This window comes from Vespula pensylvanica, chromosome 1 (genome assembly GCF_014466175.1).
Source record: "Vespula pensylvanica isolate Volc-1 chromosome 1, ASM1446617v1, whole genome shotgun sequence".
In the NCBI taxonomy this organism is placed as follows: domain Eukaryota; kingdom Metazoa; phylum Arthropoda; class Insecta; order Hymenoptera; family Vespidae; genus Vespula; species Vespula pensylvanica.
This window is the reverse complement of record NC_057685.1, coordinates 9,140,695-9,168,302: the sequence shown is the minus strand read 5'-3', so window position 1 is coordinate 9,168,302 and position 27,608 is coordinate 9,140,695. Positions and strand designations below refer to the sequence as shown.

At 29.8% G+C, this 27,608-nt stretch overlaps 7 protein-coding genes across 22 annotated transcripts; 3 read left to right on the top strand and 4 right to left on the bottom strand.

Moving 5' to 3' along the window:
• The first annotated feature begins 1,751 nt into the window (after positions 1-1,751).
• LOC122628148 (cuticle protein 21-like) lies at positions 1,752-2,929 on the top strand. Its single transcript, XM_043810094.1, has 2 exons — positions 1,752-1,863; positions 2,196-2,929. Exons 1-2 carry the CDS (start codon positions 1,852-1,854, stop codon positions 2,850-2,852), a joined length of 669 nt encoding a protein of 222 aa, XP_043666029.1. The 5' UTR covers positions 1,752-1,851; the 3' UTR covers positions 2,853-2,929.
• LOC122628128 (structural maintenance of chromosomes protein 6) lies at positions 2,859-8,747 on the bottom strand. Of its 3 annotated transcripts, XM_043810034.1 has the most exons (20): positions 8,444-8,747; positions 8,036-8,228; positions 7,811-7,963; positions 7,500-7,744; positions 7,301-7,420; positions 7,053-7,183; positions 6,775-6,975; positions 6,411-6,604; positions 6,172-6,318; positions 5,887-6,071; positions 5,500-5,810; positions 5,182-5,401; positions 4,928-5,098; positions 4,654-4,841; positions 4,368-4,533; positions 4,171-4,284; positions 3,889-4,086; positions 3,689-3,822; positions 3,539-3,594; positions 2,859-3,437 (listed from the first exon to the last, which is right to left on the bottom strand). In XM_043810034.1, exons 1-19 carry the CDS (start codon positions 8,543-8,545, stop codon positions 3,570-3,572), a joined length of 3,198 nt encoding a protein of 1,065 aa, XP_043665969.1. In that variant the 5' UTR covers positions 8,546-8,747; the 3' UTR covers positions 2,859-3,437; positions 3,539-3,569. The 3 variants fall into 3 exon arrangements, with proteins under 3 accessions (XP_043665969.1, XP_043665986.1, XP_043665978.1); XM_043810051.1 differs by lacking the exon at positions 4,928-5,098; XM_043810043.1 differs by lacking the exon at positions 2,859-3,437 and having other exon boundaries at positions 3,513-3,594.
• Positions 8,748-10,104: 1,357 nt separating this feature from the next.
• Positions 10,105-12,482, bottom strand: LOC122627804. 9 transcript variants are annotated; one of them, XM_043809388.1, is made up of 10 exons: positions 12,209-12,328; positions 11,995-12,047; positions 11,750-11,934; positions 11,364-11,527; positions 11,095-11,274; positions 10,934-11,019; positions 10,697-10,853; positions 10,565-10,608; positions 10,405-10,479; positions 10,105-10,327 (listed from the first exon to the last, which is right to left on the bottom strand). In XM_043809388.1, the coding sequence occupies exons 2-10, from the start codon at positions 12,020-12,022 to the stop codon at positions 10,227-10,229; spliced, it is 1,020 nt and encodes a 339-aa protein (XP_043665323.1). In that variant the 5' UTR covers positions 12,023-12,047; positions 12,209-12,328; the 3' UTR covers positions 10,105-10,226. The 9 variants fall into 9 exon arrangements, with proteins under 9 accessions (XP_043665323.1, XP_043665349.1, XP_043665365.1 ...); XM_043809414.1 differs by having other exon boundaries at positions 11,750-11,808; XM_043809430.1 differs by lacking the exons at positions 11,995-12,047; positions 12,209-12,328 and adding an exon at positions 12,395-12,482 and having other exon boundaries at positions 11,750-11,808.
• A 66-nt stretch (positions 12,483-12,548) lies between these two features.
• LOC122627797 lies at positions 12,549-16,784 on the top strand. Its single transcript, XM_043809347.1, has 4 exons — positions 12,549-13,038; positions 13,111-13,245; positions 13,320-14,275; positions 14,360-16,784. Exons 1-4 carry the CDS (start codon positions 12,702-12,704, stop codon positions 16,052-16,054), a joined length of 3,123 nt encoding a protein of 1,040 aa, XP_043665282.1. The 5' UTR covers positions 12,549-12,701; the 3' UTR covers positions 16,055-16,784.
• Positions 16,785-17,242: 458 nt separating this feature from the next.
• Positions 17,243-21,687, top strand: LOC122628510 (acyl-CoA-binding domain-containing protein 5). Of its 2 annotated transcripts, none has more exons than XM_043810885.1 (6): positions 17,243-17,572; positions 19,438-19,631; positions 19,705-19,867; positions 19,961-20,109; positions 20,185-20,538; positions 20,621-21,687. In XM_043810885.1, exons 1-6 carry the CDS (start codon positions 17,512-17,514, stop codon positions 20,762-20,764), a joined length of 1,065 nt encoding a protein of 354 aa, XP_043666820.1. In that variant the 5' UTR covers positions 17,243-17,511; the 3' UTR covers positions 20,765-21,687. The 2 variants fall into 2 exon arrangements, with proteins under 2 accessions (XP_043666820.1, XP_043666830.1); XM_043810895.1 differs by having other exon boundaries at positions 17,256-17,362.
• A 240-nt stretch (positions 21,688-21,927) lies between these two features.
• On the bottom strand, positions 21,928-24,323 carry LOC122636563 (histone H3.3A). 2 transcript variants are annotated; one of them, XM_043827926.1, is made up of 3 exons: positions 24,156-24,323; positions 22,986-23,121; positions 21,928-22,891 (listed from the first exon to the last, which is right to left on the bottom strand). In XM_043827926.1, exons 2-3 carry the CDS (start codon positions 23,111-23,113, stop codon positions 22,609-22,611), a joined length of 411 nt encoding a protein of 136 aa, XP_043683861.1. In that variant the 5' UTR covers positions 23,114-23,121; positions 24,156-24,323; the 3' UTR covers positions 21,928-22,608. The 2 variants fall into 2 exon arrangements, with proteins under 2 accessions (XP_043683861.1, XP_043683869.1); XM_043827934.1 differs by lacking the exon at positions 24,156-24,323 and adding an exon at positions 23,203-23,548.
• A 735-nt stretch (positions 24,324-25,058) lies between these two features.
• LOC122636575 (histone H3.3A) lies at positions 25,059-26,962 on the bottom strand. 4 transcript variants are annotated; one of them, XM_043827947.1, is made up of 3 exons: positions 26,805-26,962; positions 26,226-26,359; positions 25,059-26,111 (listed from the first exon to the last, which is right to left on the bottom strand). In XM_043827947.1, exons 2-3 carry the CDS (start codon positions 26,351-26,353, stop codon positions 25,829-25,831), a joined length of 411 nt encoding a protein of 136 aa, XP_043683882.1. In that variant the 5' UTR covers positions 26,354-26,359; positions 26,805-26,962; the 3' UTR covers positions 25,059-25,828. The 4 variants fall into 4 exon arrangements, with proteins under 4 accessions (XP_043683882.1, XP_043683895.1, XP_043683903.1 ...); XM_043827960.1 differs by lacking the exon at positions 26,805-26,962 and adding an exon at positions 26,539-26,670; XM_043827968.1 differs by lacking the exon at positions 26,805-26,962 and adding an exon at positions 26,520-26,538.
• Positions 26,963-27,608: the final 646 nt, after the last annotated feature.

Sequence of the window (27,608 nt, the reverse complement as noted above, 5' to 3'; positions counted from 1 at the left end):
ACGGCCTTGTTTAGTTCATCTTGCCTATTTCTCATAAAGTTGATAACGTGAGACATTAAAGCAATTGTTTGTTTGGATACAAACAGAATTCTTGAATAAACTAAAGATCATTAATAGATTTGGACTAAATAATGGATAATTATTCTTAAATTTAAATTTTCACATAATTTATATTAAAATAGGAATTTTATCAAAAATGAAAAAATGAAAATCATATTATATAACTGAAATTTTATAGTGAATATTTTACAATCTCTAACATAGTTTTCTTAACTTATGGAAATACACATATTAAAGAACGCAACATATGTCCATACAAAATTACAAATTTTCTAGAACAGAAATTAATAAGAAATATAGTGTTACATGTTATAATATTACGATATTATTTCTTTTCGATTTCTTTGTATTTTGAGAACAAACAGATCGAAAGGATATCCTTTCTTTGTCACTCTCATATGTTTCAAGTCTGATGCCACGTATCAAAAATCGCGAACGATGGTGCGTCGCGAAAGTTTCGAAGGAAACGTGTCAGCCGGTATGTCCTGAACAGCGAACTACCTCTTCGATTGCGTCATATCTAACGTTACAGCTGGCGGGACCACGAGAAATAAGTGGAGCACTTTCATAAAGAAAAGATAGGTGGGCTGCCGAATCAGTGGTACGCCTCGATCGATTGACAGCCCGCGGCCATCGAAAATCGTACCGTGCTGATCGAAAATCAAGATTTTGCTGGTTCACCGCCTTTTGTCATGGCAATACGCCCAGGAAGACTCAAGAAACTCGAGCGAAATCTGAATCTTAATGCGAAGAGATAGCTTTAACTAGGTCCATCTAGATCACAGTACGTTCTTTCTACATCCGCGTACGTCAAATCGAATTGGCATGCATGAGTTTCTTTTTTTCTTCTGTAGTATCACAACGAGCAATCAAGAATTTGATCAAATTTCAAAAAAATTCGTAAAGGACGATATGTAACGGGTATGACAATATATCCATATATGGATTCGAATCCATTTCGATCGAGTCCTTTGTATATTATAACCTTATGCTTTTTCTCTGTTTCACATTAATTAAAAAAAAAAGCAGTCGGCTTTGATTTCACCAAGTATGGGAATACTCAAGGTCGAAGAAGGAAGTTTGTGGGCCACTAACCGACGACGAACTATATACCGGATGTACTTCAGTAATCCTAATATCTCACCTTCGATCTCTCGAAGAAATATTAAATGATCAAAGTATCATTGTTTTTAACTCATCTAATAGAATAGATTGTAGTTACGTATTGCGTTTAATGTATACGTCTGGAGACTTCAATGAGTGCAGTTGCAAAGAGAATGAACATTTTATCAAAGTTTCTCCGATAAACAACTTAAAGGAGAAAGTGGAATATGGAAAACGTTACGAGGGTAGAAAGAAACGACAGATGGTTCGAAGATAGGATCAAAGTGGAAAGGCAGAGGATAGACTGGTAAATAGATACCTTGATAAACGGATCGAATGACAAGGTCGGAAAGAAAGGTAAGACTTGGCAGAGAAGTCTACGGTACAATTAAGTAACTCGTAGCAAGGACGTGGCCCAGTCCGAAACGATGGTTCCTCCATCGATGGTGCCGATGATCCAACAATCGCCGGCTGGTCGTGCGTTGGGCGTGGTCCGTTTTCTTGCTCAATTTCGCATCGCTCTGTGGCCGCGAATCGGTTGACCGTCGAAAGAACCGTCACCCGGTTACGTCAGCAGCCCCGTGAGCCCTGCTCCGTCGAGTATAAAAGCCGAAAACCATCCATCCATAGCATCATTCGCATCACAAACTAGCAGATCGACAGATCTACCAATCCACTCGAAGAACAATGGCCTTCAAGGTATAACGAAAGAACGCTTTTATGCGTATCGAAGAGCTGTGAATATAGTCACTTTCTTTCTCTCTTCGCTCGTTACGTCGTGTAAATCGTGGTCTTCGTGAAAGAAAGTAAAGAGATCGTTCGCAACATCGTAATCCTTCGAATATCGTCGCGAATGCAATCTATTCGAAAGCGACATATCGATTTGCATTTCGATTCGTTTGGCACACACGAATTCGGGAAACGCACTAAGCATACGCATATAAAAAAAGAGAGAATCATTGAGTTGAACGAAATCAATTGAATCTTCAAAATATCTTCTTTTAACTAATGAATCTATTTTTCCATTACAGTTCGTAGCCTTCGCCACCCTCGTGGCCGCCGCTAATGCCGGTTTGATCCCAGCTTCCCCTGTGGCTTATGCTGCGGCTCCAGTAGCTGCGGTGGCTCCAGTAGCTGCAGTGGCTCCAGTAGCTAAAGCTGTAGTAGCTAAAGCCGTCGATGCCGACTACGATCCGCATCCCCAATACAGCTACGCTTACGACGTGCACGACAGCCTGACCGGTGATGCTAAGAGCCAACAGGAGACTCGTGATGGCGATGTCGTTCAGGGTAGCTACTCTCTTCTCGAAGCTGATGGTTCCAGACGCACGGTTGACTATACCGCTGACCCCGTGAACGGATTCAACGCCGTTGTACGCAAAGAACCCGCCACCGTCGCCGTCAAGGCCGTAGCAGCTGCTCCAGTAGCTCACGTCGCAACCCCAGTCGCCCACGCCGCTCCTCTGGCCTACGCCGCACACGTCGCAGCTCCCGTTGCTCATGCCGCTCCCCTCGCTTACGCCGCACCAGTAGCCAAACTCGCCGCAGCCCCCGTCGCCCACGCCGCTCCCCTCGCTTACGCCGCACCTGTTGCCAAGTTCGCCGCTCCTCTCACTTACGCCGCACCCGTAGCCAAACTCGCAACCCCCGTCGCGTACGCACAAGCAGCCCCGGCCTACTATCACTGAACCAATCTCTCCACTCGTCTCTTGTTAGGAACAATGTTTGATCAATAAATTTGTTTTTTTTAGCAACTATATAAAAAGACTGTCTTTCTCTTTAGATCCTTGCATCGCCTTTTTACTTTATCCTCGTATTTTTTATATCTAGCATTCTCTTTTTGTAAAAAAACAAAAAAAAGAAAACACCGATGTCTATCAAGTTTTACGACTTTAATTAACATCTCTTTACGTGATCTCATGAAGAGGAAATGAAGGTTGAAATTTGGGTAACGAGTTCGGCCGGCACCGTTTCACGGGCACCGTTCTTTGAATACTTTCTCCGACAAAGCTAAGTACCAATCATTGCACAACGCAACCACGCCCCACACCTCCACCCAGCGAACACACATGGAGCGTCGCACGTAATGCGCGTAATATAAGATATTGCGTTACTTGGGAACTCCTACCGGACCAAATTCGCGCAATGGCCCGAACCTTGATCCACTTACGGTTAATATATCTTCCTCCCCGATATATTTCGCGGGACTTTATGTCTTCATATGACTTCATTTTTTGAAGTGTAGAGCGTAGTAATATCTATATCATATCTTCCTAAACAGAAATAAGGTGATTAAATAATAACTTTACATTTTTCTGACATTGTAATTTTTTTGTTATTTTTTTTTCATATTTTTACAAAAAAATATAATTACAGAAAATTCATTAAAAAATAGAAACTATCCGTTACGCTCTTTCTGGCGGAGCTAATCTGAAAAAGGAATAGAAATATAATTCAATTACAAAATTTACTTATCCATTTTGCTTTTTCATTATATTACAAAAATAATGTAGACTACGCTTACTGATGTATCGTCACAAAATCTTCTGCCAAGATATTTGACGTATCCAAAGGAGTAAGGAAAGTGAATTGACATTGAGGATGTGATTTTGTGTAATCTAATAAAATATCCATTATCACTCGTCGATTTACCTTATCCTGGCAAAATATTGTAAAAGCAAATATTATAATGATGAAAAACTCGATAGAAAATAATCAACGTACCATAAATACATCAAATTCATCCAAAAAATAAAATGGCAAATTGGTGCAGTCCCAAAGAGCTAACATGAAAGCAACTGTAGAATAAGATCTTTCTCCACCGGATAATGATCTAGTATCAGTAGTTGAATTTTGATTATCATTTTGAGGACTTACTTGTAATGTAAGTAATTTATGTACATGGTCGATGTTTATACTACCCTAAAAAAATAGTGATTTCATTAGATCATAGTTAAGCGGACAAAATGAAATTTGTAAGATCAAATATTATATATATCTTGATACCTTATATTTTCTAAGTGCTAATATAGTAGAAAAAGAATTTTTTACATTAATGCCAATAGCTTCTTTCATATCTTCATACATTTTTTTCCGGCTTTTGAGACGTCGCAATTGATTCTATAAGTATAATTAAAAAAAGAGTATTATACACCGACATATATTGTCAAACTAAAATTTAATTATATATACAGATAACTTACTATATTATTCTCTTCAATAACAGAAGCGAATTCAATTACGTTACTGTATTTTTCCTTCATGCTTTTCAACTTCTTAGACAATTCTTTTTTAGAACCAAACGATTGTTCTACTTCATGAATTTTCAATTTCAAACTTTTATGTAAGTTTTTAATTTCATTTACTGTTCTGTAAAACAACATTATTTAGAAATAAAATGTAACTTTATAAATATATGTATGAAACTCATGTAATTAATTGTCCAAATAATAATAATAATAATAATAACAAATAAAATCTAGTTTCAACCTTTTTGTATTAATTCTTTGACAATATCTGCTCGCATTTTCTATCGCTTCATTTGTTATTTCTTGCTGACTTTCAAATTCTGTAACAGCACTTTGCATAGCTTCCTTGGTTTTTTCTAAAGCATGGATTGTTTGCTGATCTTTCAAATAAAGTATTTCTTTTTCATCTTTAAGGCGATGAATTTCCTCCTATCAAATCACATTTCAAAAATGAAACAAAATAGATAACTATTTAGACAAATATTGAATAAAGAATATATAATATAGTAATTTACATTTAAAGGATTGATTTTCAAGTCTAAACCATATCTCAATTCTCTATACTGTTTGATTTCATTCTCTAAATTATTAATACTCTTCTCCAATTGTTCTATTTCTATACTTAAACGTTCTTCTTCTGATTTATCATTTTGTAATTTTTTCTCTAATTCTATTAATTCAGTATGCTATAATTAGGAAATTGATGAAGTTTAATATTAACTTAATTTATATGTTAAGTGATTAACTACGTTATTTAAATAATGCTTACAAATACAGTTACAGATATAGCTTCACTCGCTTTTATCTTATCTGTAAAATCATTAATTGCTATTTTATATTTGTCTCGTGCAGAATGTAATTTCACTATTTTAGCATTAACATCTGCTAACTCTCGTTGTGTTCGTTCTGTTTCTCCACATAGATTTTTATATAATTCCATACCAGCATTTCTTTCTTCTTCAACAATAGCGAGTTCTTCTTCTAATCGACTATCAGAAAAGACAACTTATGAAATATTTTTAATTGCTATTAAAAAATAGGATATTATGAAAAATATGTAGTATGTATAGGAAAAATATATACTCACTGAATAGCTTCCGCAGTGGATATTTGAAGATACTTAGCCCTTATTCCCCGTCTTGCTCCATAAGTTCGATAATTTGGATCTGGATAAAACAAATCACCTTGTTGAGTTATGGCTCTTTTACAATAACGTGGAACTTTCTTTGCATCGGACATAATGTCGTACGCTTCTTGACTCGTTGGAATGAGTAATACACACTCGATCTCCCATTGATCTATTAAACAATTTGCTACAACAGGATCCGATATATCCATTGCCTCTAACATGTTGAAATAATTAGACGAACGAGTACAATGTTGACTAACGTCATGGATCTGAAAATAATTATATATTGTTATAATATATATTACTTTTTATTTATGTTTTATCACATTTACCAAACTTACTTACTTTACTGAAAAATTTGCTATAGACGATTTGAGGTGCTCTTTCATTAAGAAAAACTTCTTCCATGATTTTAGTAAGAACTTTGGCATCTTCACTATTATCTGCACAAAACGTACTAAAACAAGTGGCACCCAAAAAATTTTCCACAGCTGGAATCCATTTTGGATCCTTCATCTTTACATATGCACCTGTATAATTATTGAGTATATAAAAACATTCAGTATAAAATATAATTTAAATATTTTATATAAAAAATGAATAGTAATTAAATAAATAATTTTAATATACCTAGAGGACCACGAGGTTTCTGTTTAAATCGTCCTCTTTTATACTCTTCTTCAATACGTTTAAGAAGCCGCGGTATATTTGGCCCGAACACAATTAATGCATTATCAGATTGCTGCTTTAAAACCTGTAATTCTCGCTTGAGTTTACCTTTTTTTAGCGATAAGAAAAAATATATTATACGATATTATATGATATGAAAGTAAGAATGCATTCAATCTATTCACAATATTCATACATACGAATCCGAACTTCATTACTATCTATTTCGATTTTTTTTGATTGTATTTCTTGAGAACGTCTCACTCTGTTTGTTTCTAAATGCATCGAATCTATTTTCTTCGTACGTAACATAGCTTCAACTTCATCAAGTTTCTGTTGCAATTCTCCAAGGCATTGTTTCATCTTGTTTCGTTCATCCTGATTATCATCTCCGCTATATTTATAAATATAATTTTTCCTATATAATCTTACTATTTCAAACACACACAAGTTTTTTTATATTATTTATATTGTATATATTATTATATATATTTATTATATATTTATATTTAACGTGTGTGTGTATTATTTTACTTTATATTAGTTATATTAAAATCAGATTACCATTCTAACCGCTGAATTTCTTTACGAAGTAAATTAATATCTTCCACCAAATGTTTTGTTTTTATTTGTGCAATACGCAATTCTTTTATTTTAGCAGAATATCTCTCTTTTTCAACCGTATATTTATTTTTTGTATCTTTAAATTTATTGGAACTATCTGAAACCTCTTGTTCTGCTTGATTTATTTCATTCTGTAATTGCCTACAAAATAAAAATAATATATAATAAAAATTATCAAATAAATGATTTTTTTATAATATATTATATCTCATACTTACGTAATTTTTTCAATAATTTCTGCATCTTTGGATTCCATAGATCCAGTAGTTTCTTTAAGTTCTTGTAATTTCTGTTTACATTTCTGCAGATTTTGTTCATAATGTTGAAGTTTTACTTCTTCTGATATAGCCTAAATTTTCAAGTACGTATTTTAAGCAATACTTTATTATCTGTATTACTATTAATATTGAAAGTTTTCAAATATATAAATAAATTAAAAAGATATTAATAGATAATATTAACTTACAATAGCCCACTGCAACTCCACATGTAAATTGTTCAATTTATTTCTTAATCCATCAATTTCATCTAACAATTTTATTCTTTCTTTAAGATCATCAAGCTCTTGTTTTGTCTTATGTAATACCTATAAAATTTCTTAATTTTATTTTTAACTTCATTAGGAATTAAATCATTAATAATATCATTAAAAAATATATGCATACCTCATTAGCCTGTTCCAACTTTTTACTTGCTTCTTCACTAGAAATTATTGCTTCTCTATAATTATTCCCAATGACATCCAAGCGTGTAGCTTTCATAAATAGTTCGTATTTTTCTTCACTCTTAGATGACACTAAAAATGTTTTGGATACATCTTGATTTAATATTGAAATTGGATTATCTATTTGTATATTCATCGCATACAATATACTCTCTAATTCATCTCGCTTTGTTGAAACAACTTCACCTATAAAACAGATATAACAAACAATTATTATATTATATTAAATATAAAAAACAAAGATGTACATACCTTGCCAATTTTTTATTTTATATCCAGAACGTTTGCCTATAGATCGAATAATTGTGATCAAATCACCATATATATCAGGTTTATAGGCCATACAACCTTTATTAATCAATGTTATTTCTATAATTGCCACGCTTTTACCTTTCTTGATAAAATCTATTAAATAGATCAGAATTATAATATATATACTTTAATTTTAATATTTATAATACTTTATTATATACTTACCTTTAACAGATACACCTCTATTAGTAACATTGGCTCTAGCTCCAAGTCCTACCGTTAAAGCAGTTAATATAGCACTTTTACCACTTCCATTTCTTCCCACAATAAAATTAACGTTTTGATTTAATGTTACTTGCATAGCATCATGACACATGAAGTTTTGCATAGAAATTTTTGTTATTTTACCAACAGTATACTGTAAAAAAGAAATAAAAAGATATAAGTTCGTCATTTGGGATACGTATATTATGGAATATGTATATAAATAATTAGTAAATAAATTTCTTATATATACATATATATATCAGTAAATAAATTCTTTTTAGATTTTAAATTCTATAATGTTTCTTTTAATAATAATTATTATTTATTACATTTTTTCATTCTATGCTATACCTTCAAAATACTTACTTCCCGCGTATAAGTGTCGTCATAAGTCTTCGATTTTTTTCTCTTACTATTTTCAAATTCCAGGCTTCTTCTCTTTTTTCTAATCCTTTCCTCGTTTGCCATCTTATAATTAGAGAAAATAACAACGATAATAAAATCATTCAAAATATAAGACACAAAACGATAACCACATAAACTTTTCCTTTATCATACAATTCTAATATTGAATTAATTTTTAATGACTGGTTATATTTCTTCTTTCACTATAATATTGAATAATACATTAAACATGTAAAAATATAAATTTGTTCCAAAATATTTGATATTATTTTACATAAAACAATAAACGTTGATTGTATATAAGTATAATATAGAAATAGTTCCCGCCAGACTGTTTATCAATCTTTGTATAATCTCCGATTCGAAACCTATCGAAAAATAACCCAATGACATATACTAACCAATAACTCTTCTCTAACTTGATTGGCTATTTATTAAAATTGGGAAACTACGAACCAATAACAAAACAAGGAATTTACAAACTAAAAACATTTTAAAATACGCTTAGTAATTATTATTAACTTGATAATTATTATATTCCTTTTTCAGGGGTATAATAATTACCAAGTTAATAATCTAAATGAAAAATAAAAAAAATGTAGAATATTTTTTTTCTTTTTTCTTTTTTTTTTTCTAATCTGTGATTTACGATTCAGTCTTTGTCATAATGTCGATATAGTTACATACACAATAGGAGACAAAAACTTTCAAATATAGTACATAAAATAAAAAAATTAAATTAAAAAGTATTTTATTTTTTATACATTATTAATCATATTGATATATATATATATATGATCGTATATTGTATTTTAACATTAGTAATAACAAGTATGAAAAAAAAAACAAAATTTAACAACAGTAATAATTATAAATTCACTAGTGGCTAAATTCTTATCAAAACAAAAGTATTCGTACATTATTGGTAATTAAACAGTGTTGTGTGTGTGTGTGTGTGTGTGTGTGTGTGTGTGTGTGTGTGTGTGTGTGTGTGTGTGTGTGTGTGTGTGTGTGTGTGTGTGTGTGTGTGTGTGTGTGTGTGTGTGTGTGTGTGTGTGTGTGTGTGTGTGTAGATTACGTAACGTATTGAGATAGTCTACTTGAAATTAACCAATATAACAATATTTTAAGATTAATAATCTAAAGTTATTATCAGTAAGTGAAATAACATTAGAAGAAACGACATTAGAAGAAAGAAACATTGTTATAAATTTATTTAAGGAGGGTAATTCGTATTCAAACATTGCAGCAATTGTAAAAAAAAGTTGTTTAATAGAACAAAGTATAATAAACAATAGTACAGTATATAAATAAAACAGAAATATTGCAAGATATAAAAGAGTATACTGACATGATCCTTATGTTAGCTACATATGCAGGTAATATATCTATGGTTGCTAAATACTATAAAGATTATTATCCAAATTGCCAACATCCTGATCAGAAATCATTCAAAGAGATAAGCAAATACTTGTAGAAAATGAATCTTTAGAAACATTTCAAAAGAATGTTAACAGAGGTAGAAAAGGATTAAGTATCATTTAACATACAAAAATTATCTTTGTACAATTCAAAATAACTTCAATTTCAAAGAGAAATAACTAAACTAAAAAAATGTAAAATTTAATTGAATTTACAATTTTTATTTTCTTTGTTTCTATATTTTGTATAATTGATCAATTGATTATAACATAAAAAAGTCTCATAAAGATCTGTTATAAATCTGATCAAATAAAAGTCCATGTTACAATCGGGAACAATAATTTGGATTTAAGAAACAGCTCTTTGAAGAAATGGAAGATTCATGGGCCCTGGCATTTTTCCATTTATTTCTATATTTATGTCCTAAATAAATTTGTGTTTTAAAAATAGTTTATTTAAAATATATTTTACTTTTATATCTATATTATTGAGACTTTTACTTGGAATATTATTTCCTCTGCAATAATTTTTGCCATCGCTTCCAAAATTTGGTTTTAAGTATTGTAATTGTTCTTCTATAATATGCATAGAAATTATTAAGACAATGTATAGATACAATAATATAACTTTTTATTTTTAATTTTGTTTAATTTGTCTTACCACTATCACTTTGATATTGTATTCCATCACATCCTGATTCACATCTAAATAAGTAATTATAATAATTAAAAGAAAAATTCAAATCATGAATTTTACAATAAAATTAATATAAATTTTAATGATGTGTCTTACGTAGAAGGTGTCAAATTGGACATCTTTTCGAATTGTCTTCTTTTCACAGATAAATTACAAGAATCATCTTGTATTTCTTTCTTATCTAATTTTTTGTCTTTAAGTATATGCAATAATGTATCTGCTGTTGTTAGTTCAAGATCTGTAGCAATATGAGCTAAAAAGGAATTAATAAGGAATGAATTTAAATTCATTGGCAGTAAAGGAATAATTCTATACATTAATAAATTTACTAACGAGATTGATCTAAAAGTTTTTCAAAATAACGATTTGTTCCCCAACATGGCCTTGTTTCATCTGTTGATATTTCCTTTCTTTCGCTTCTAAAAAATACAGTTTACAATTAATCGGATAAGTAGTTATTTTTATTCAACATGTATAGTCATTGTAAAGAGTACTCTTCTTCTGTATCCATTTCATTTAAGATTATGGGTCGTTTCATTGGGTCATTATTTCGTGATGTAGTTTGTTGCAAATTAAATTCTTTAAGCATTTTATAATCAAGAGAATCTTTAAATCGAGATATTTTATTTATATTCTCATTGCTTTTTAATTGTCCAGCTTTATTCTGCGTCCACCTATAAATTTTTTAAGCAAATCTATTTAACAGATAAGAATTCTAAAGTAGTATAGTAGTTCTATAGAAATTTAATAGAAATATACATACAATGGTAAAGCTTCACTAGATATAGCATAGTAACCGTGCAATCCAAAATTCGGTATTTCTTGAATTGCAGCTAATTCAGACATACCATCTCCTATTACAGTATAAATTGAAGGAAAGGAAGACAATTTTTTCGTTGGAATTACTAATTTTATCATATCCATTGCCTGACAGAATACATTATATACAACAGATATATTGTCTTATCTTTTTTTTTTTTCTTTTTAGATTAAAATTTCATGACTAATACAAATATATAGCATTTTGATACATTGGAAACCACATTTCTATTACATATTTCATACTTTTTTAAAAATTTAATAAAACAAGAAATAAATTTATTGCTGCTCAATGAAAAACTTTTTAACATAATTTCATTATTAACAAACCGTGTTCATCCCTGGATGATACGGAAGTGAATCTTCAGGTGGATATTCTGCAAAAATACCTGTAAGATTGTTTTTTTGTAGTGCGAATAACAATAATTTCAGATATTCAACATGAAGATTGTCCTTCGGAATACTTTCATTTATTTCAGTCAATTTATTTAACCATAAAGCAGCCATTGCACGATCTATGTATACATAGAATTTTTTACAGAATTTAAGACAATAATCAAGTGAAACGAATTTACCTTTAAGATTTGGTAGGTTAAAAATCATGGATTTCGTAAATTTTAAGTAAAAGTTAAAATCATCCATGTCATTGATTATAATGAAACGTTAAATATTTTCGATATAAACGTATATTGTGTATATGATTAACAATTTATTGCATTAAATTTTAATAAAATAATTAAAGATAATTTCGAATTCTTTTGTATAAATACACATGAAATAGATATTAACCTAATTTAAAAACAAAAGAATGAAGAAAAAATTCCAATCGGAGGTACTCGGGTTTGGATTGATTATCATGATTCGAAAAAAACCACAAATATTTTATTTTTAATTATTAGAAGATTAGAGACTTTGTTATTGCAAAAATATGTGGATTATGCTACTGTAAAACATATAGCATGGTGTATTCAATATCTTGTTTAATTTCATAAGAAATGCGCAGTACGAATGCGCATAATTCATGGACCAGTTAAAACACTTGTATCTCTCCAATCAGAGAATTGTACAACGATTCTTTTAAATTTTGAACACTCTTGCTTGGAGACAGTCAGTTAGTCTATCGTAGACTGTGCGAATCGATTCATCGTTCTCGAAACGTCCATCTCGTTTTTTTGTTTGATCAACAACCTGTTGATTTATATTGTGGTAGGGTGTATTATCTTTTATTTGTTATGTTTATTGCATTGACGATCCTATAAATTCTTTTATAAATTTATAAAAAATGGATAATACCGAGAATGTACCGAAGTATAAGTGGACGCCTGAAAGCACATCTTTGCTGGTTTCTATATGGTCGGACAACCAGGTACAAAAACAATTTGAATATGCTACAAAAACAAAACTTATATGGGAGAGTGTAGCCAGATACATGAAAAAAAAAGGATATAATGTATCAGCAAATCAATGTCGTTCAAGAATGAAACAAGTATTAATATGTTATCGTGAAGCAAAAAAAGCAGGTACTCGTGCTGATGTAGAACAATATTATGAGTTGATTGACAAAGTTTCCAAAAGCAAACGTTTAGAGAATAATATTGATAATGGAATTGATACAGTGGGTTAGTATCAATGATAATCAATTTTAATTTTGTTATAGTAATGAAATTTTGTCTATATATATACTTTTTTAGATATTGCAACAAATATAAAATCTCTTTCGAAGGATGTAAAATCATCTAAAAACCTACAAATGCGGCATAAGTTTCAAGAACCAGTACAATCTTTTCTTCGCACAGAAGCTCTCTCTCCAACATGGACAATTGGCCGTAAGAATAATTTTTATTTTAATTTGATATATAAAAATATTTCAGAATTATCTAAGTTATAATTATAATATCAGGTGAATATGAATACCCTGATTCTCCAGAATCAAATGAAACTATCATAGCTCGTCCCTATGGTGTCCTTTCTCCTACAAGAGATGTTGCTGTTAATACTTGTATGCAAGAAAGAAAAACGAAGGATCAATGTATTTCTGCTCCTATAGAAGAGCCAATCCGTGAAGAATGTAGACAAAACATATTTTCTAATTATCCATCTGGAGATATCCCATATCAAAATAGTGTACAGAATGTACAAAATCAAATAATACAAGAAAATATGCAACAAAATCAGAATTTCCTACAAAACCATATATGGAATCAAATGCAGCAACAAAATATGTTTATTCCTGGTTTAGGTTTTCAAAATAATATAAATCAGGAAAGAATGCCATATTTTATTAATGACACAACACAAACTGCTACTTTACCTATTATGAATCCTAATATTTTAAGGCAACATAACCAGTTACATCAAACTACAATGGCAAATAATAGAGCAATGCCACAAGAACCACAAAAAATTATTTATGGACAAAATGTAGCATCAGGTACCTCCAGACGTTATCAAGATACTGTTCCAACATCTGCTACAGTAGATGCAAAACAATATGAATCTCCCAATTATTCATTAGATGTAACGCCAAATTTAAATGTAGCTTTTTGTCAAACAGAAAACGAAACAAAATTACATAATTTAAATGAGACATATAATCGTTCATTACAAATAGATAATTTTACTCAAGCAAATCCTGAAGTTTCAGTAGTAACAAATAATGCAACTTGTAATGATGATAGTCTTTTATTGGATCACTCAATAGACTCTCTTAATCAATTGGAAAATGATAATAAATTAAAAGATACAGCTGTAAATACAGAGAATATACCAAACATTCCACTGAGAAAAAAGAAGGCGCAAAAGCTGGAGCAACTTGTATTTAGTGCAATTAATTCTCAAAATGATGTTGTTAATAAGGTTTTATATTAATATTTTCATTATTAATTTAATTATATTTATGTGCATAATTTCATATATATTTACTTTATAATTTTATTTCAGATACTTGCAGCGCAAAATGATATGGTATCTAAATTTTTAGACATAGATAGAGATCGACAAAGTAGATTAGAAAGTCGTTTAGATCATTTATTAAATGTTGTTCATGCTAAAGTTCTTAATAAGAATGCAGACGAAGAACAACAAAATCAACCATCTTCTGAAGAACCAGCTATAATGTGTTTAGACCCACCACCAAAACCAGGAGTGGTTCCTCCAAAATTGGATTTAGTTCCTCCAAAACCATGTCGTGTACCTTGTACAATACCAAACTCTAATATAGAGTTAATCAATAAGAATCCTATATTGACAAGACCTGGTATCGTTTCACCAATTACCAGTCCATCAAAAAAACCAGGCACGATTTGGTCGAAATTGGGACCTGTATCGCAATCTCCATTTGTTAAAGCTCAACAAAGATTGGGACTACAACCTGTATTTAATGCAGAAACACGAACACAATCTTCGGCAGAGAGACGTATTGCTAAGGAAGTTGGAAACATGAAATTTGATTTAGAGACATTGATAGTTGAAACGACTAAATTTTTAGAAGTAGAAAGACAAATTGAAGAGAAAGTTGAGAATGCAAGACTTCAGCAAAGTATAGGACAAAGTTTAAATGCACGGAGAAAATTATTTACACAAAGAGAGCCTACAGCAGCAATGATACTCACAACTGCTTTCTTAGAAGCAGAACGACAAAAGTCAGAACCATTTATAAGTCGTTTTAACTCTGCAAATTCAAATAAAAGCAACTTTAAAAAAATAATAGATGATAATTTACTTGCTGGCCAAGGTGAACATTACGAATATTTACGACAATTGAATCAATCAAATGTTCATCCATGTTACATACCATGTGATACATCTACCCCAGCTAAATTAGTAACACATACTACAAATTCAGAAGAGCCTCATAAAGTAGTACCCAAACAGACAATTCAACAATTAGCTCAACTTGTAATGAACAGCGCAAGATGGAGGAATCTTCCTGCTCAGAGTGAACAATTTATGGAACAAGAAAGAAAGAATGCTTATACTGCTCCGAAAGCAAATGTTCAGTTATCTTCAGAAATGAAGGAAGAAAAGCAAGATGTTCGTAGAGGATTTCCATATGATCATAACAAAATATATTCTGCTGAATCAGTAAGTGAAGAGCCGAATATATACAAGTCTTCATTACATACTGAACCAGCATCACAAAAATCTGTCTTTCCTATGGGTTTTACTACTACTATATTAAATAAAGAAATATCAAAAGATAAGGCTAATGAGATAGTAAAAGATACTAAATCCATAGAATTTCTTGATAATATAATCGATCGTAAACAGCAAAATGTGCGTTTTATGGACGAGGCTTTAGCAGAACTTCAAAGAATGTACATTGAACAAAATAATAACGGACTAAAGAAAACAACTGAAATTTCACCATTTTCAACAAACAATGGTAATGCCAATGGCTACAATCAAAATATGATCGAACGGTATATACGTGAAATAATACCAAGAAAACAATTTGGAAATGTTAAAGATAAAGAGATCGATTCGGATGAGGATGAATTTTTAGATACTACAGGAAGCATGCCTCCAATAATTAAACGTAGAGAATCTTTAACTTCAACAGGTACAACTTCGACAGAGACTGCTCATTCAATGAAAACAAACAAGCTAACTCCTGCACATTGTACAATTAGTTAACTCTGATAAAAATACTTCGTATTGTTATTTTTTACAATTTGATTTTATATTACAGTAAGTTATGATGTTTGCTAATTTTTCTTTATAAATTGAATCATTGAATTTAACATAGATATTTTTAGATATTAACTCATAGATTTGTTATCTATTTTAAAAGAATTATTTTGAAAGTTGATCATGCTTAAATAATTAAAATTAATAATAAAAGTGCCTTATTAATTTTTAAGCAAACACCAGTGCAATAGAATATTGCATTGTTATGATTGAAAGTATAATTCTTGTTTATATAAAATACAAATGTCTACTTTCATTTTCCAATTTACAATTAGATGCATAAAAATTAAAGACGTATGTTTTGTTAAATATTTTTTCATTGTGTTTATTGTCAAAATCATTCATATATTTTGTTAATATAGTGCATTGATTATTACATTTATGTTAAATTTTATGTAACTATGTGAGATTTATCAATGTGAAATTGAGTAAACAAAAACTACATAGTTGCAGATTCAGTTATAAGTATAAAATTGTATTTTTTATAAATAAAAAGTAAAATTAAAGTGGCTTAGTATTAATTAATTAATATAAGCTAAATTTTGTGTTTGCTAACTATGAAGTAGTTAATATAACAATACTTAATTTATCGTACCAAATATAAAAATTTTGTATTTCTATGTATATGTAACTGTATCGTTTTCTTCTATCAATAAATCTTATAATTTACAACAAACTCTTTAAGGATAGTGTATCAATAATCGATCCTTAGAACGAGAAAGAAAATTTGTTACTGTAAAAATATCAGTAAATTTGCACTTATTAAGAATTTCTTTCGTCGTACAAAAATAACATGTTGTACAAATCTATTCGGAATAAATTAAAACGCATTAATAAATAAAGATGAAGAATATAATGGGTTTTATCGAATATTAACATATAGCATTTTATTAAATATAACTATCAAAAATACTATCATTATATAAATCATTATTATAAAATATATCATTATAAAATATCAGTATAAATTCTAAAAAAAAAAGATTAGATGAAATATTTTAAGCCGTTCAGCTATTTGTACGATCAACGGTGAAAACATTCGTAGTAATTTTCACAACGTCGGGGCCGCGCGACGCCGATTAAAAAACCGCATCGTCACATAGTCCGACAGAAAGTGCTGATTTACGCATGCGTCAAGGCTGGAGACTTGTACGATCACCGGACGATCGCCAATCACTGATCGGTAATCTGTCACTCGTAGACGGCGGGGTCTTGCACAGTTTTCAGCAGTTACTCTCTTCCGTACGTTAATTTGTAAGTTATGCTGTGAATTTTCATTCTTTGAATCTTCAATCTTGTGCGTGTCATTATTTCTCCAATCAAGAAGGAAAATTGACAACAGAAACGTTGGGACATAACAAGCGAAGTACAATTTTTGGAGCTCTAACAACGAAGTTTTTAACATGACGACGGAAGAGAAGTTTAACGCGGCTGTGAACGTAATTAGGAGCTTGCCAAAAAACGGTAATTTATTCAGCGATCGTAGCATACGTAGGTCTATCTATCAACTCGAAATTGACGACTGTCTACTACGCATACGGCAGATCGAACGAAGCACATTGTCCTTGATCGCATAGTATAAACAATGCGAAAAGTTACTTTTTGTAAAGTCTGCTGCGTCACATTTTTAATTTCGTTGTTCATATTTGTTACAACCTACAATAAAAAATTTACGAAACTAATAACTATGATGCTAATAACTTAAATGGCACTCTTTTCATAATACATACGGTTCTTGTCTATTGACGTCAGTCGTCAGGAGTAAAAAAATACTAATGAAAACTTTTTTCATGAAATAATCTTATAAATTCCTCTATTTACGTTATGACTAAATAAAATCTTATTTAAAGATAATTATCAGCGAGTACGATGGAAGAATATTTTCTAATGAAGTTTTTTATTATTTCCGTATCCATAAATGCAACATTTATTATGCATCTATGTTGCATACATTGATAATATAACAGCTTTAAATAAGTCCTTGAACATTGACTCTATCTATGGATAAGAAAGTCAACTGTTATAATACGTGTACATTTAAATGTGAATAAATCTGCATATATATCCACTAGGCACTATCCATATTTCTTTACTAGTAACTATATTGAAACCTAAAAATCAATTTATCTATTGAATTTTGTTGTTTATCAATAATTTCAATATATATAAATATTGAAATATTATCATCATATAAGATATATACAAGATAAAAAGTAATCACTAAGCAGATATTTATCAAATACGATTTCATACATTTAGCAATTATATCAAAAGTTCGTATATACTTATCTTCTACATCACAGTTTTACAATTTTTTTAGAATAGTAAAAATAAAATTATAAAGCTTATAAGATTATGAATTCTAAAATGATATACACTTTCTTCTATAAAGTTTATAAGCATCAACTATGGATCATTATTATGAGTGAGAGAGATATCAATGGGAAGTGAGAATACATTCCATATATGTATACTACAAAGATGAGTGAATGTTCTCACTTCACTTTCTAACAATGTGGGGTGCATGAATCAGTCTTTACTGAACCATAATATTGAACCATAACTGCATGAACCATAACTTTCCTGTTAGTTGAGTACAAATACAGTTGAGTACAAATCATACAGAAGTATGATTTAATTAAACATTTTTTTTTGTTAAACAATAAATAATTATAATAACAAAAGAGAAAGTATGATATATTATATGCACATATCAAAGAAAAAAGAAAAAATATGTTTTATTTATTAATTTATTAGTATAAGTCTATTTCATTCTATTCTTAATCTCAATTCATATTTTTGAAAAAGTAAAATGCAAGAGATGTCTCTGTTATGTAACTTAAGTAAGATTAAAGTTCATTATATTAAATGATAATAATATAAATTGTTATAAAGAGATCTTTAATAACCATTATTAAAGTCATTTCATTTAGAAGCTTATTGTCATTGATCTATTTAACATTTATTACAATAGTATGCAAATTATGTTTCGCAAATATTTTGTATATAATTTGATACAAAATAAAAGAACAAAAAAATTATACCTTGTTCTCTCTGTCAGAAGATGATATACGTCTATGATTCGACACATTATTGCTACTTCATGTAGAGTGAATACCTAATTATCAGTAAACACTATATATTGACCAAAGGTTAAAAGATAAAAACTGTTTTTCATACCTCTACATTTGATAGTAGCATATAAAAAATATCTTAATATAAGAAATGATTTGGTATATTTTTAAATTATAGTTATTATTATTAATATAAGCATTTGTAAATCAATTTCATTACATATAATTATATACACATAAAAATCATGATTTCAGGAGCTTACCAACCTAGCAATGAAATCATGCTACGTTTTTATTCTTATTACAAACAAGCTACAGAAGGACCATGCCAGCAACCAAAACCAGGTTTTTGGGAGGTAATAAAAAAAGCAAAATGGGATGCTTGGCAACGTTTAGGCAATATGAGTCGTACAGAAGCTATGAACAATTATGTAGAAGAATTAAAAAAAGTATGTGGAAGTTTTAAATACATTACATGCTTCTACAAAAATATATGAAAATTTTTTTATTCTTATGGTATAGATAGTTGAAACAATGTCATATACAGACAATGTAGCAACTTTTTTGGGTAGTTTGGATTCATTTTATGAGAGTGTACCTGTTGAAGATTTAGAGTTGCTTGTTGGACCAGTTTTAGACCGTATGCGCACACAACCAAGTTCGCCATTGTCTGGTTCTCCTTTAGGTTCGTTTTTATTTTTACATTAATATAATATCAACATTTTTAAGTTATTTTAATATTTTTTTTTATGACATATATTTCCTTAAACTTATTTAGCATCTAGAGAAACATCGCCACATAGAGTTTGCAATACATCAAGACATATAACAAGTAGTTTGGAAACAAGTCCAGCTAGCAGTCACAGTGCTAGTCCTTTACCACCTGATACAGATGGTGAAGAAGAAGAATTTATTGATACAGTTGAAGTAAGTATTAGACATTCCTTATTCTTACAAAAATAAAAAATATTAATAACGAATTACTATGTATATTTTTTATAGTCTGCTCCAGATCGAACACAAAAAGATGCCATTAAATCTTCTGTAAGCATTCAGAAAACAAGTATTACATTTAATACTTCAGATGATAATGCAAATAAGCAGCAAAGCACTACAAAGGAAAATTCATTAGAGTTAATTAATGGTCGTGCTAAAACAAATGATCTTACTGAAATAAATGTAGATACGAAACAAGAAAGAGGTCGGCAAAGAACAAGGAAAGATGATAAAATAAATGCTGAATTTTTTAGTCAAATAGCATCAACAATGCAAAATTTACAACGAGATCTCGATCGAATAACCGCACGAGTTCGCAGTTTAGAAGGTCAAGCGCTTCAAGCACTATCGCCTTTAAGAGTATGTTAAATATAAAAATGTCATAATAAATGTATATTAATTGAGATCCTGAGTTGATTTATATATAAATTATATGTTATAGGAGCAAAATAACAATCGATTTTACCCAAAATGGTGGCCTTTTCCAGAATGTTCGCCACGAATGTTTACTCTACTTATAGTATGGCCGTTTGTAGCACAAATTCTTATCTCTCTTACACAACGGTATCGTCAACGGAGACTGTGATTTTTTAATGTTTATATTATTATTAATCTGAATACCATGTTTATAATTAGGATACGTTAAACATATACAGAGATTATTGTCATTTAAGTCTATATATACGACATATTCTAAAGGGTGTAATAGTAATGGAGAATTTGTTTATATAAATAGATTTTTCATGATATTTGATCAAGTTATAGATATAATAAGATTAAAAAAAATGTTAAGTGCAATATAAATAGTTCTAAATATTGAAAATTAATCTTTCCAAAATTCAATAGAAGTATACTTATCCATTATATAAATAAATCCAAATTTAAAAAATATAATTCATGACAATAGTATGTATATAAAAATTTATAAAAAATAGTTTTTCATTCTTAGTATTTTATTAATCTCTGTATATCTATGTTCCACGAAGGTATATGCAATTGGATTTAAAGGTGAATTAAGTTATATTTATACATTTACATAATATAATATAAACATAATATATATATAAATTTTTTATTGTGAATGTAGACTATCAAGTTAGAATTTATTGTTATCCATATATGCAGTACTTTTTTCTTGATTGTTCGTAATAATAAATTATGTGAACATTATTTTTTAATAAAAATTCGGTTATAATAACTTATTGATATAATTTAGTGCTTCCATGAGTACTAGATTATTGTATGAAAAAACAATATACGTGTATCACACACACAAATGCGCGCACGCACGTACGTACATGCGCGCGCACACAAACATACAGAGAGAGTATGCATATACTATATATTTCACTTGTAGTCTATTTATTATTCTAACATCACTATACAAATGTTCGATCGTTGATTGGGGGAACTACCGATTTTTATAAATAATTATTTTTATCCGACTATAAAAGAAAAAAAATGTTAATTTTATGTACATATGGTATATAAATATAACTTTTAAATATATTTTCAGATTGGTTCTTTAAGCTTCATTACAAAATAAATTAAATAATGAATTCATAATGTAAGATAATTGACAATAAATTAATAAATGAACTTTGAAATTCCTTAAAATTATTCAATAATTAAATTTTTTAAATATGCACTTTACAAAAAAATTTAATCATCCATTTTTTAAAATAATACTAATTTTTTAAAATAATATAAATTAAGATATAAATATATATATTTTTATGAACATACATATACAATTTGGAAGATTTATTTATGAAATGTTTTTACATATACACTGAATACTCAGGTTTTTATCTCATATTTTTAATACAATCAAAAGACTAATATGACAAGTACTACATCAGATCACTATGACAAATTTCTTATTTGCTAAGTCACATATTCTGTATATCATATCAATAGTAATAATAATGATGATGTTATCATGATATTAATGATAATAGTAGGCAAATAATGAAAAAACAATTATCATTGCCTCGACCTTTTGCTCTGTAAATTCAAAAGAATTAGCAATATTTATTTACTTTGCTTATTCATAAAGTAAATCTTTCAGCAGTCATTTCTCAATATACCAATTACTCTTATTTGTTAATGTCTTGTAAACGTTTCCAAAGTATTGATAATTCTTCTGAAATCAGATATTAAAACTACATATTTTAAAATATTTCGTGCGTATAAGTAAAACCAATTTCCAAATGTTTCTTAATCAAAAAGATACTATTTTTTATCTAATGTTTTACTTAATTATATTAGAAATTTTACGCACGCATAAGAGTGTCTTACAGTTTCTATGCTTTTGTGAAATACAACATAACATGTATCTTGGAATGAAAAGGTATCATCCACAATAATTACGAACAATAATAATAGTAGTAGTAATAAACAGTATGTATGGGAAATACACGTTATTATTTAAGCCCGTTCGCCACGAATTCGCCGAGCCAATTGGATGTCCTTCGGCATAATAGTAACACGTTTGGCATGAATAGCGCACAAATTTGTGTCTTCAAATAATCCAACCAAGTAAGCTTCAGATGCTTCTTGCAAAGCACCTATAGCTGCACTTTGAAAACGTAAATCAGTTTTGAAATCCTGTGCAATTTCACGGACTAATCTCTGGAATGGTAGTTTCCTAATTAGCAATTCAGTAGATTTCTGATATCTTCTGATTTCTCGAAGAGCTACTGTACCCGGCCTAAAATAAACAAATGTATTTTCTTTAATAATTTTTTAAATATATATTTGTGGTGTGGTGTGTGTATGTGTGATAAGTGAATTTTTATTTATACCTATAACGATGAGGCTTTTTAACACCTCCTGTAGAAGGTGCACTTTTACGGGCTGCTTTTGTAGCTAACTGTTTACGGGGAGCTTTCCCACCAGTTGATTTACGGGCTGTTTGCTTTGTACGTGCCATGGTTTAATCTGAAAGAACAATTATATATTATTAAAAAATAATTTTATGAAAAGTTATCATATCTATATTAATTGTGCTTCATGACACACCTAACAAAATTTTTCTTCTCTTCTTGTGTACTTTTTATTATCCTATTTTTTCAACTTTCACACATTCACGATTACTTTAATTTATAACACACAACTGCTATTAAATCTAATATATAGAAGCATCATGCTATAAAGTATAAAAACGTTTCTAGAGAGAAATATAAATTATTAAAAAAGAAATAAAAATAAAAAGATCGGAGGGTAACGTTGTGCGAGCAGAACGTAAAACAATACAACAATAGACAAAAGTTGAGACTACGATAATTGACGGTAATGATCGAAGATCATGAAAACAAAGTCAGCTAGACACAACAAACAATCGCGAGTAGAAACTAGTATAAACTGAAAAGCGATAGAGTCGATATATGGTGGGGGAAGATCAGAGGAAAGGAAATTGTCGTAGTGGTGGGGTTTTATGTTTGGTGGGGGTAGGATCCGTTACCGTGCGCACTCCGAGGAAGCACGCACGGAGGAACTTTGTGCGTTGCGCAATGGACGAACTTTCGTCCCTCGCTTGGTTTAGCGTGGAAAAGCCCACGCGCTGTCGATTGAAAAAAATCTTCGAGAATATGATCGCGAGAAAACTGACGAAAAAAGATTGTCAATGAGAGTTTAAACACATCGATCATTGAAAATGTTGATAAGACTGAAGTGATCGAAGCGAAAAGAAAGAAAGAAAATCAAGAGAGAGAGAGAGGAGAGAGAGAGAGAGAGACAGGCAAGAATTAGTTGGCGTACCAGTCAGGCTCGTGAACGATTCCTACTACGAAACGTCAATCACAAAATGGAGGCAAGCTCTTGCGATAGGCTTCTTGTTAGTGCAGTTGAAAATAAAAATTTTTTTCTTTGCCTTCAGGATATCTTTCGACATAATCGATAGTACGACATTATCGCGCGAAAAAACAAATACGTTCTGACACTTCATAAAAGTCAATCGAAAAGCTTTTACTTACCCTTAGAAGGAAAATTTACGCAAGAAGCTGAGAGCCAACGCTATCCGCTTCCTTGTACTTCGATGGCAGTGGACGCTCTCCGAGTCACGGGCTCCCTTGTCCCTACCCCCTAGAAATTAAATTGCGAGAGGCACGTAAGCCCGCGGTACGGGCCATCCAATCGGACGTTGGACGACGAGTTTTGTCTTGTAATACGAGCTAGCCGATTGGCTTACCTTCCTACGTTTAGAAAATACAAAGCTGTGAGCCTGTGACGATTTATTAACAGCATACGCGTCTCTGGTCCGACATGTTACTCTTACTTCCTTACTTACTAACTACGCCTACGATGATTCTAGAAAAGATAAGGATCTTTTTTTTCATTACTACATTATTTTTGAAATTACAATTTTTTTATTGAAATGAATGAAATCAAATAAAACAAAGAAAAAAGACGAAAAAAAAGCGACTATAGAATTTACTTTTTTCTTAATCAGCAGTTAAAACTTTCAATCTGAAGCTACCCCTGTTGGTTGTACCGCCGCCGATCTTTCCATGCGTGGGGGAAATCTACGTACATTACCCCTTGATTTCGTCATAGATATTGCGCAATGAATGTATTAGACAGAATATGTTTAAGATTGTATCATTTACATTTTTCAAAAAATGATGACACAAGTTCCATTTAAAGAAGTACATATAACGCATCATGTTATGTGATTACTCATTGCTAAAAAAAAATAGTAACAAATTTTTCTTTTTCTTTTTCATTTAAAGAAAAAGAGAATTATGAAAATATAAAATTAGGATTTATGCGGAGTAAACATAAATTAATATATATATATATATATATATATATATATATATATATATACGTTTAAAATAAATGTAAAAAATAAATCTTACAATTAAATGTAATAATTATTCTGTACACTAGTAGGTTATTTATTTAAATTTTTATGAGAGTAATTACATGAAATTATAATGTCTATAATCATGACAGTTAACAGTAATAAAACACTAAGAAATACTCACTAATTTTTTTATAATTATTATTATAATTATTATTATTATTATATTATTATTATTATTATTTTATTAAACTAATATTTATGAAATGTAAATGCAAATCGAAATTTCCTTACATAACAATATTGCTTACTAACAAAATATTATACTTACAAAATTTTTTAATTTAATTATATTTCAATCAAATAGCAAGATACTTTTCAAACATAAATTTATGTTTCTTTTGACACAACATTAAATGTATGAAAATTAAATTAATATGACAAATCTTGTAAGATTGTAAAAATATGAGTTTCCATATTCTATTATCCTAATCTTGATCTTCTACATATCAAAATGTTTTCTATAACTTATTGCTCGTGTGTAATGATATAAGTTTGATTACAAATACTATTCCACTATAATCATGTTCACATACCATAATTGGAGAAGTTAATTGTCTATTATTGAATTTTAAATATTTTTCAATGATTTATGATGTAATAGAACAGACAAACCTAGATTATATTTCCCCATTTATACTACTTATAGTGCTTGGCAGTGTAGACTCTAGTGATTATTTGTGGGAAGAACTGAATTGCGATGTATTTAATTACTTTATAAGATAATGTCCCAGGACATGATAATAAAATGAATTGAAACAAAAATTGCAAGTTGTTTGTAATTTAAGCACGTTCGCCACGAATTCTTCGTGCCAACTGAATATCTTTAGGCATGATAGTAACGCGTTTAGCATGAATAGCACATAAATTTGTGTCTTCAAATAATCCGACCAAATATGCTTCCGAAGCTTCTTGCAAGGCACCAATAGCTGCACTTTGGAAACGCAAATCAGTTTTAAAATCTTGTGCAATTTCACGAACCAATCGTTGGAATGGTAATTTTCTTATCAGCAATTCAGTAGATTTTTGATATCTTCTGATTTCTCTAAGTGCTACAGTTCCAGGTCTAAAATAGAACAAAGTATTAAATACAAAAACAAGAAAATAAATACATAATGTTGTTCGTAGATTATAAGTTGATCAATTCATAATGCACTTCATAATACTTCTTTATTCATACCTGTAACGATGTGGTTTTTTTACACCTCCAGTAGAAGGTGCACTTTTACGGGCTGCCTTTGTTGCAAGTTGTTTTCTGGGTGCCTTTCCTCCAGTAGATTTACGGGCCGTTTGCTTCGTACGAGCCATAGTTTACTAAAATTACAGAATATTATTATATTATACACTTCACAATAAATTAGATATGTATGTGGGGTCAATATACCCCGTTGTTGACAAATGGCGTTAATCGGAAAAATAAAGTAGAAGCAATCGTCTTCATTCAAATATATGATTGCATCGATATATGACTCACGATTAATTATAACACATACACAAGCAGAATTACGATAATATGTATATGAGCGACTAATTTTAATCAACTAAAAGTCGTTCTTGGTTTCCCTCCAAAAGCAGACCGAATAAACAAAATGGCGGAAGGCGTACATGAAGTTTTCCTTGCGTGAAACTGCGTAAGTGTAAGGTAGAAATTTCGTACCAAGAAAACAAACATTCTCACGCGTAAATAACGATACGTTACAGTTATTATTTATATCTATATTATCTACTATTTTCTGTGAAAAATAATAAATATACGTACTTGGTCGTTTTACACTGTTCTCCGAAGTTTAATAAAAATTTAGAGAATCTCTCAACAAGCGCTTTGTTAACCGAACGATATTTGACTACTCTACTCACTCTACTCACTCCACTTACTCTCTCGTAGCTTTGTACTACAGATCACATATAAATACAAAACTATAGCGTGTGAAAGCAAGATTCACCGCTTACGATTGGTTAGTGTGCTATGTAGGGATGCAACAGCATCATCTTGTCTTCAACGTACGCTGTATATAATTGGTGTCTATTCCCGATATCGACCAATCAGCATCGTCCACTGTGCCATAGCGTTGCATGTCGATGCAGGATTTTGCTAGATGCATCTAAAGTATTGGGTGCATCCAAATATTGTAACTATATATATAATAGATAGAAAGCGAATGAAATTATTACATTTTTTAATAATTTAAAATATTTATTAAAATAATAATATATCGCGCATATGATTATTTTTTGTACATAATTAAAAATAAATAGCCTTTAATTCGTAGTTTAACAGTGTATTATTTTTTTAAATTAAAAAATGTATGAGTAAAGTCCGTTTACCTATTTATAGTCATTTAAAATTTATTTTAATCCTATATAAGTATTGAAGCATCTGATTAAGTGTATATTATAATAAACGAAACTAATTTCATGTATCAGAAAGCATATAATCTGTTTATATTATACAAGCACAATAAATTTTTTAAACATTATAAGTAATTTATATTCATTGCATTTTTTATAAAAAAAATGCATATAATATATATTTTAAAGTATATCATAGAATAGCATAGTTTAA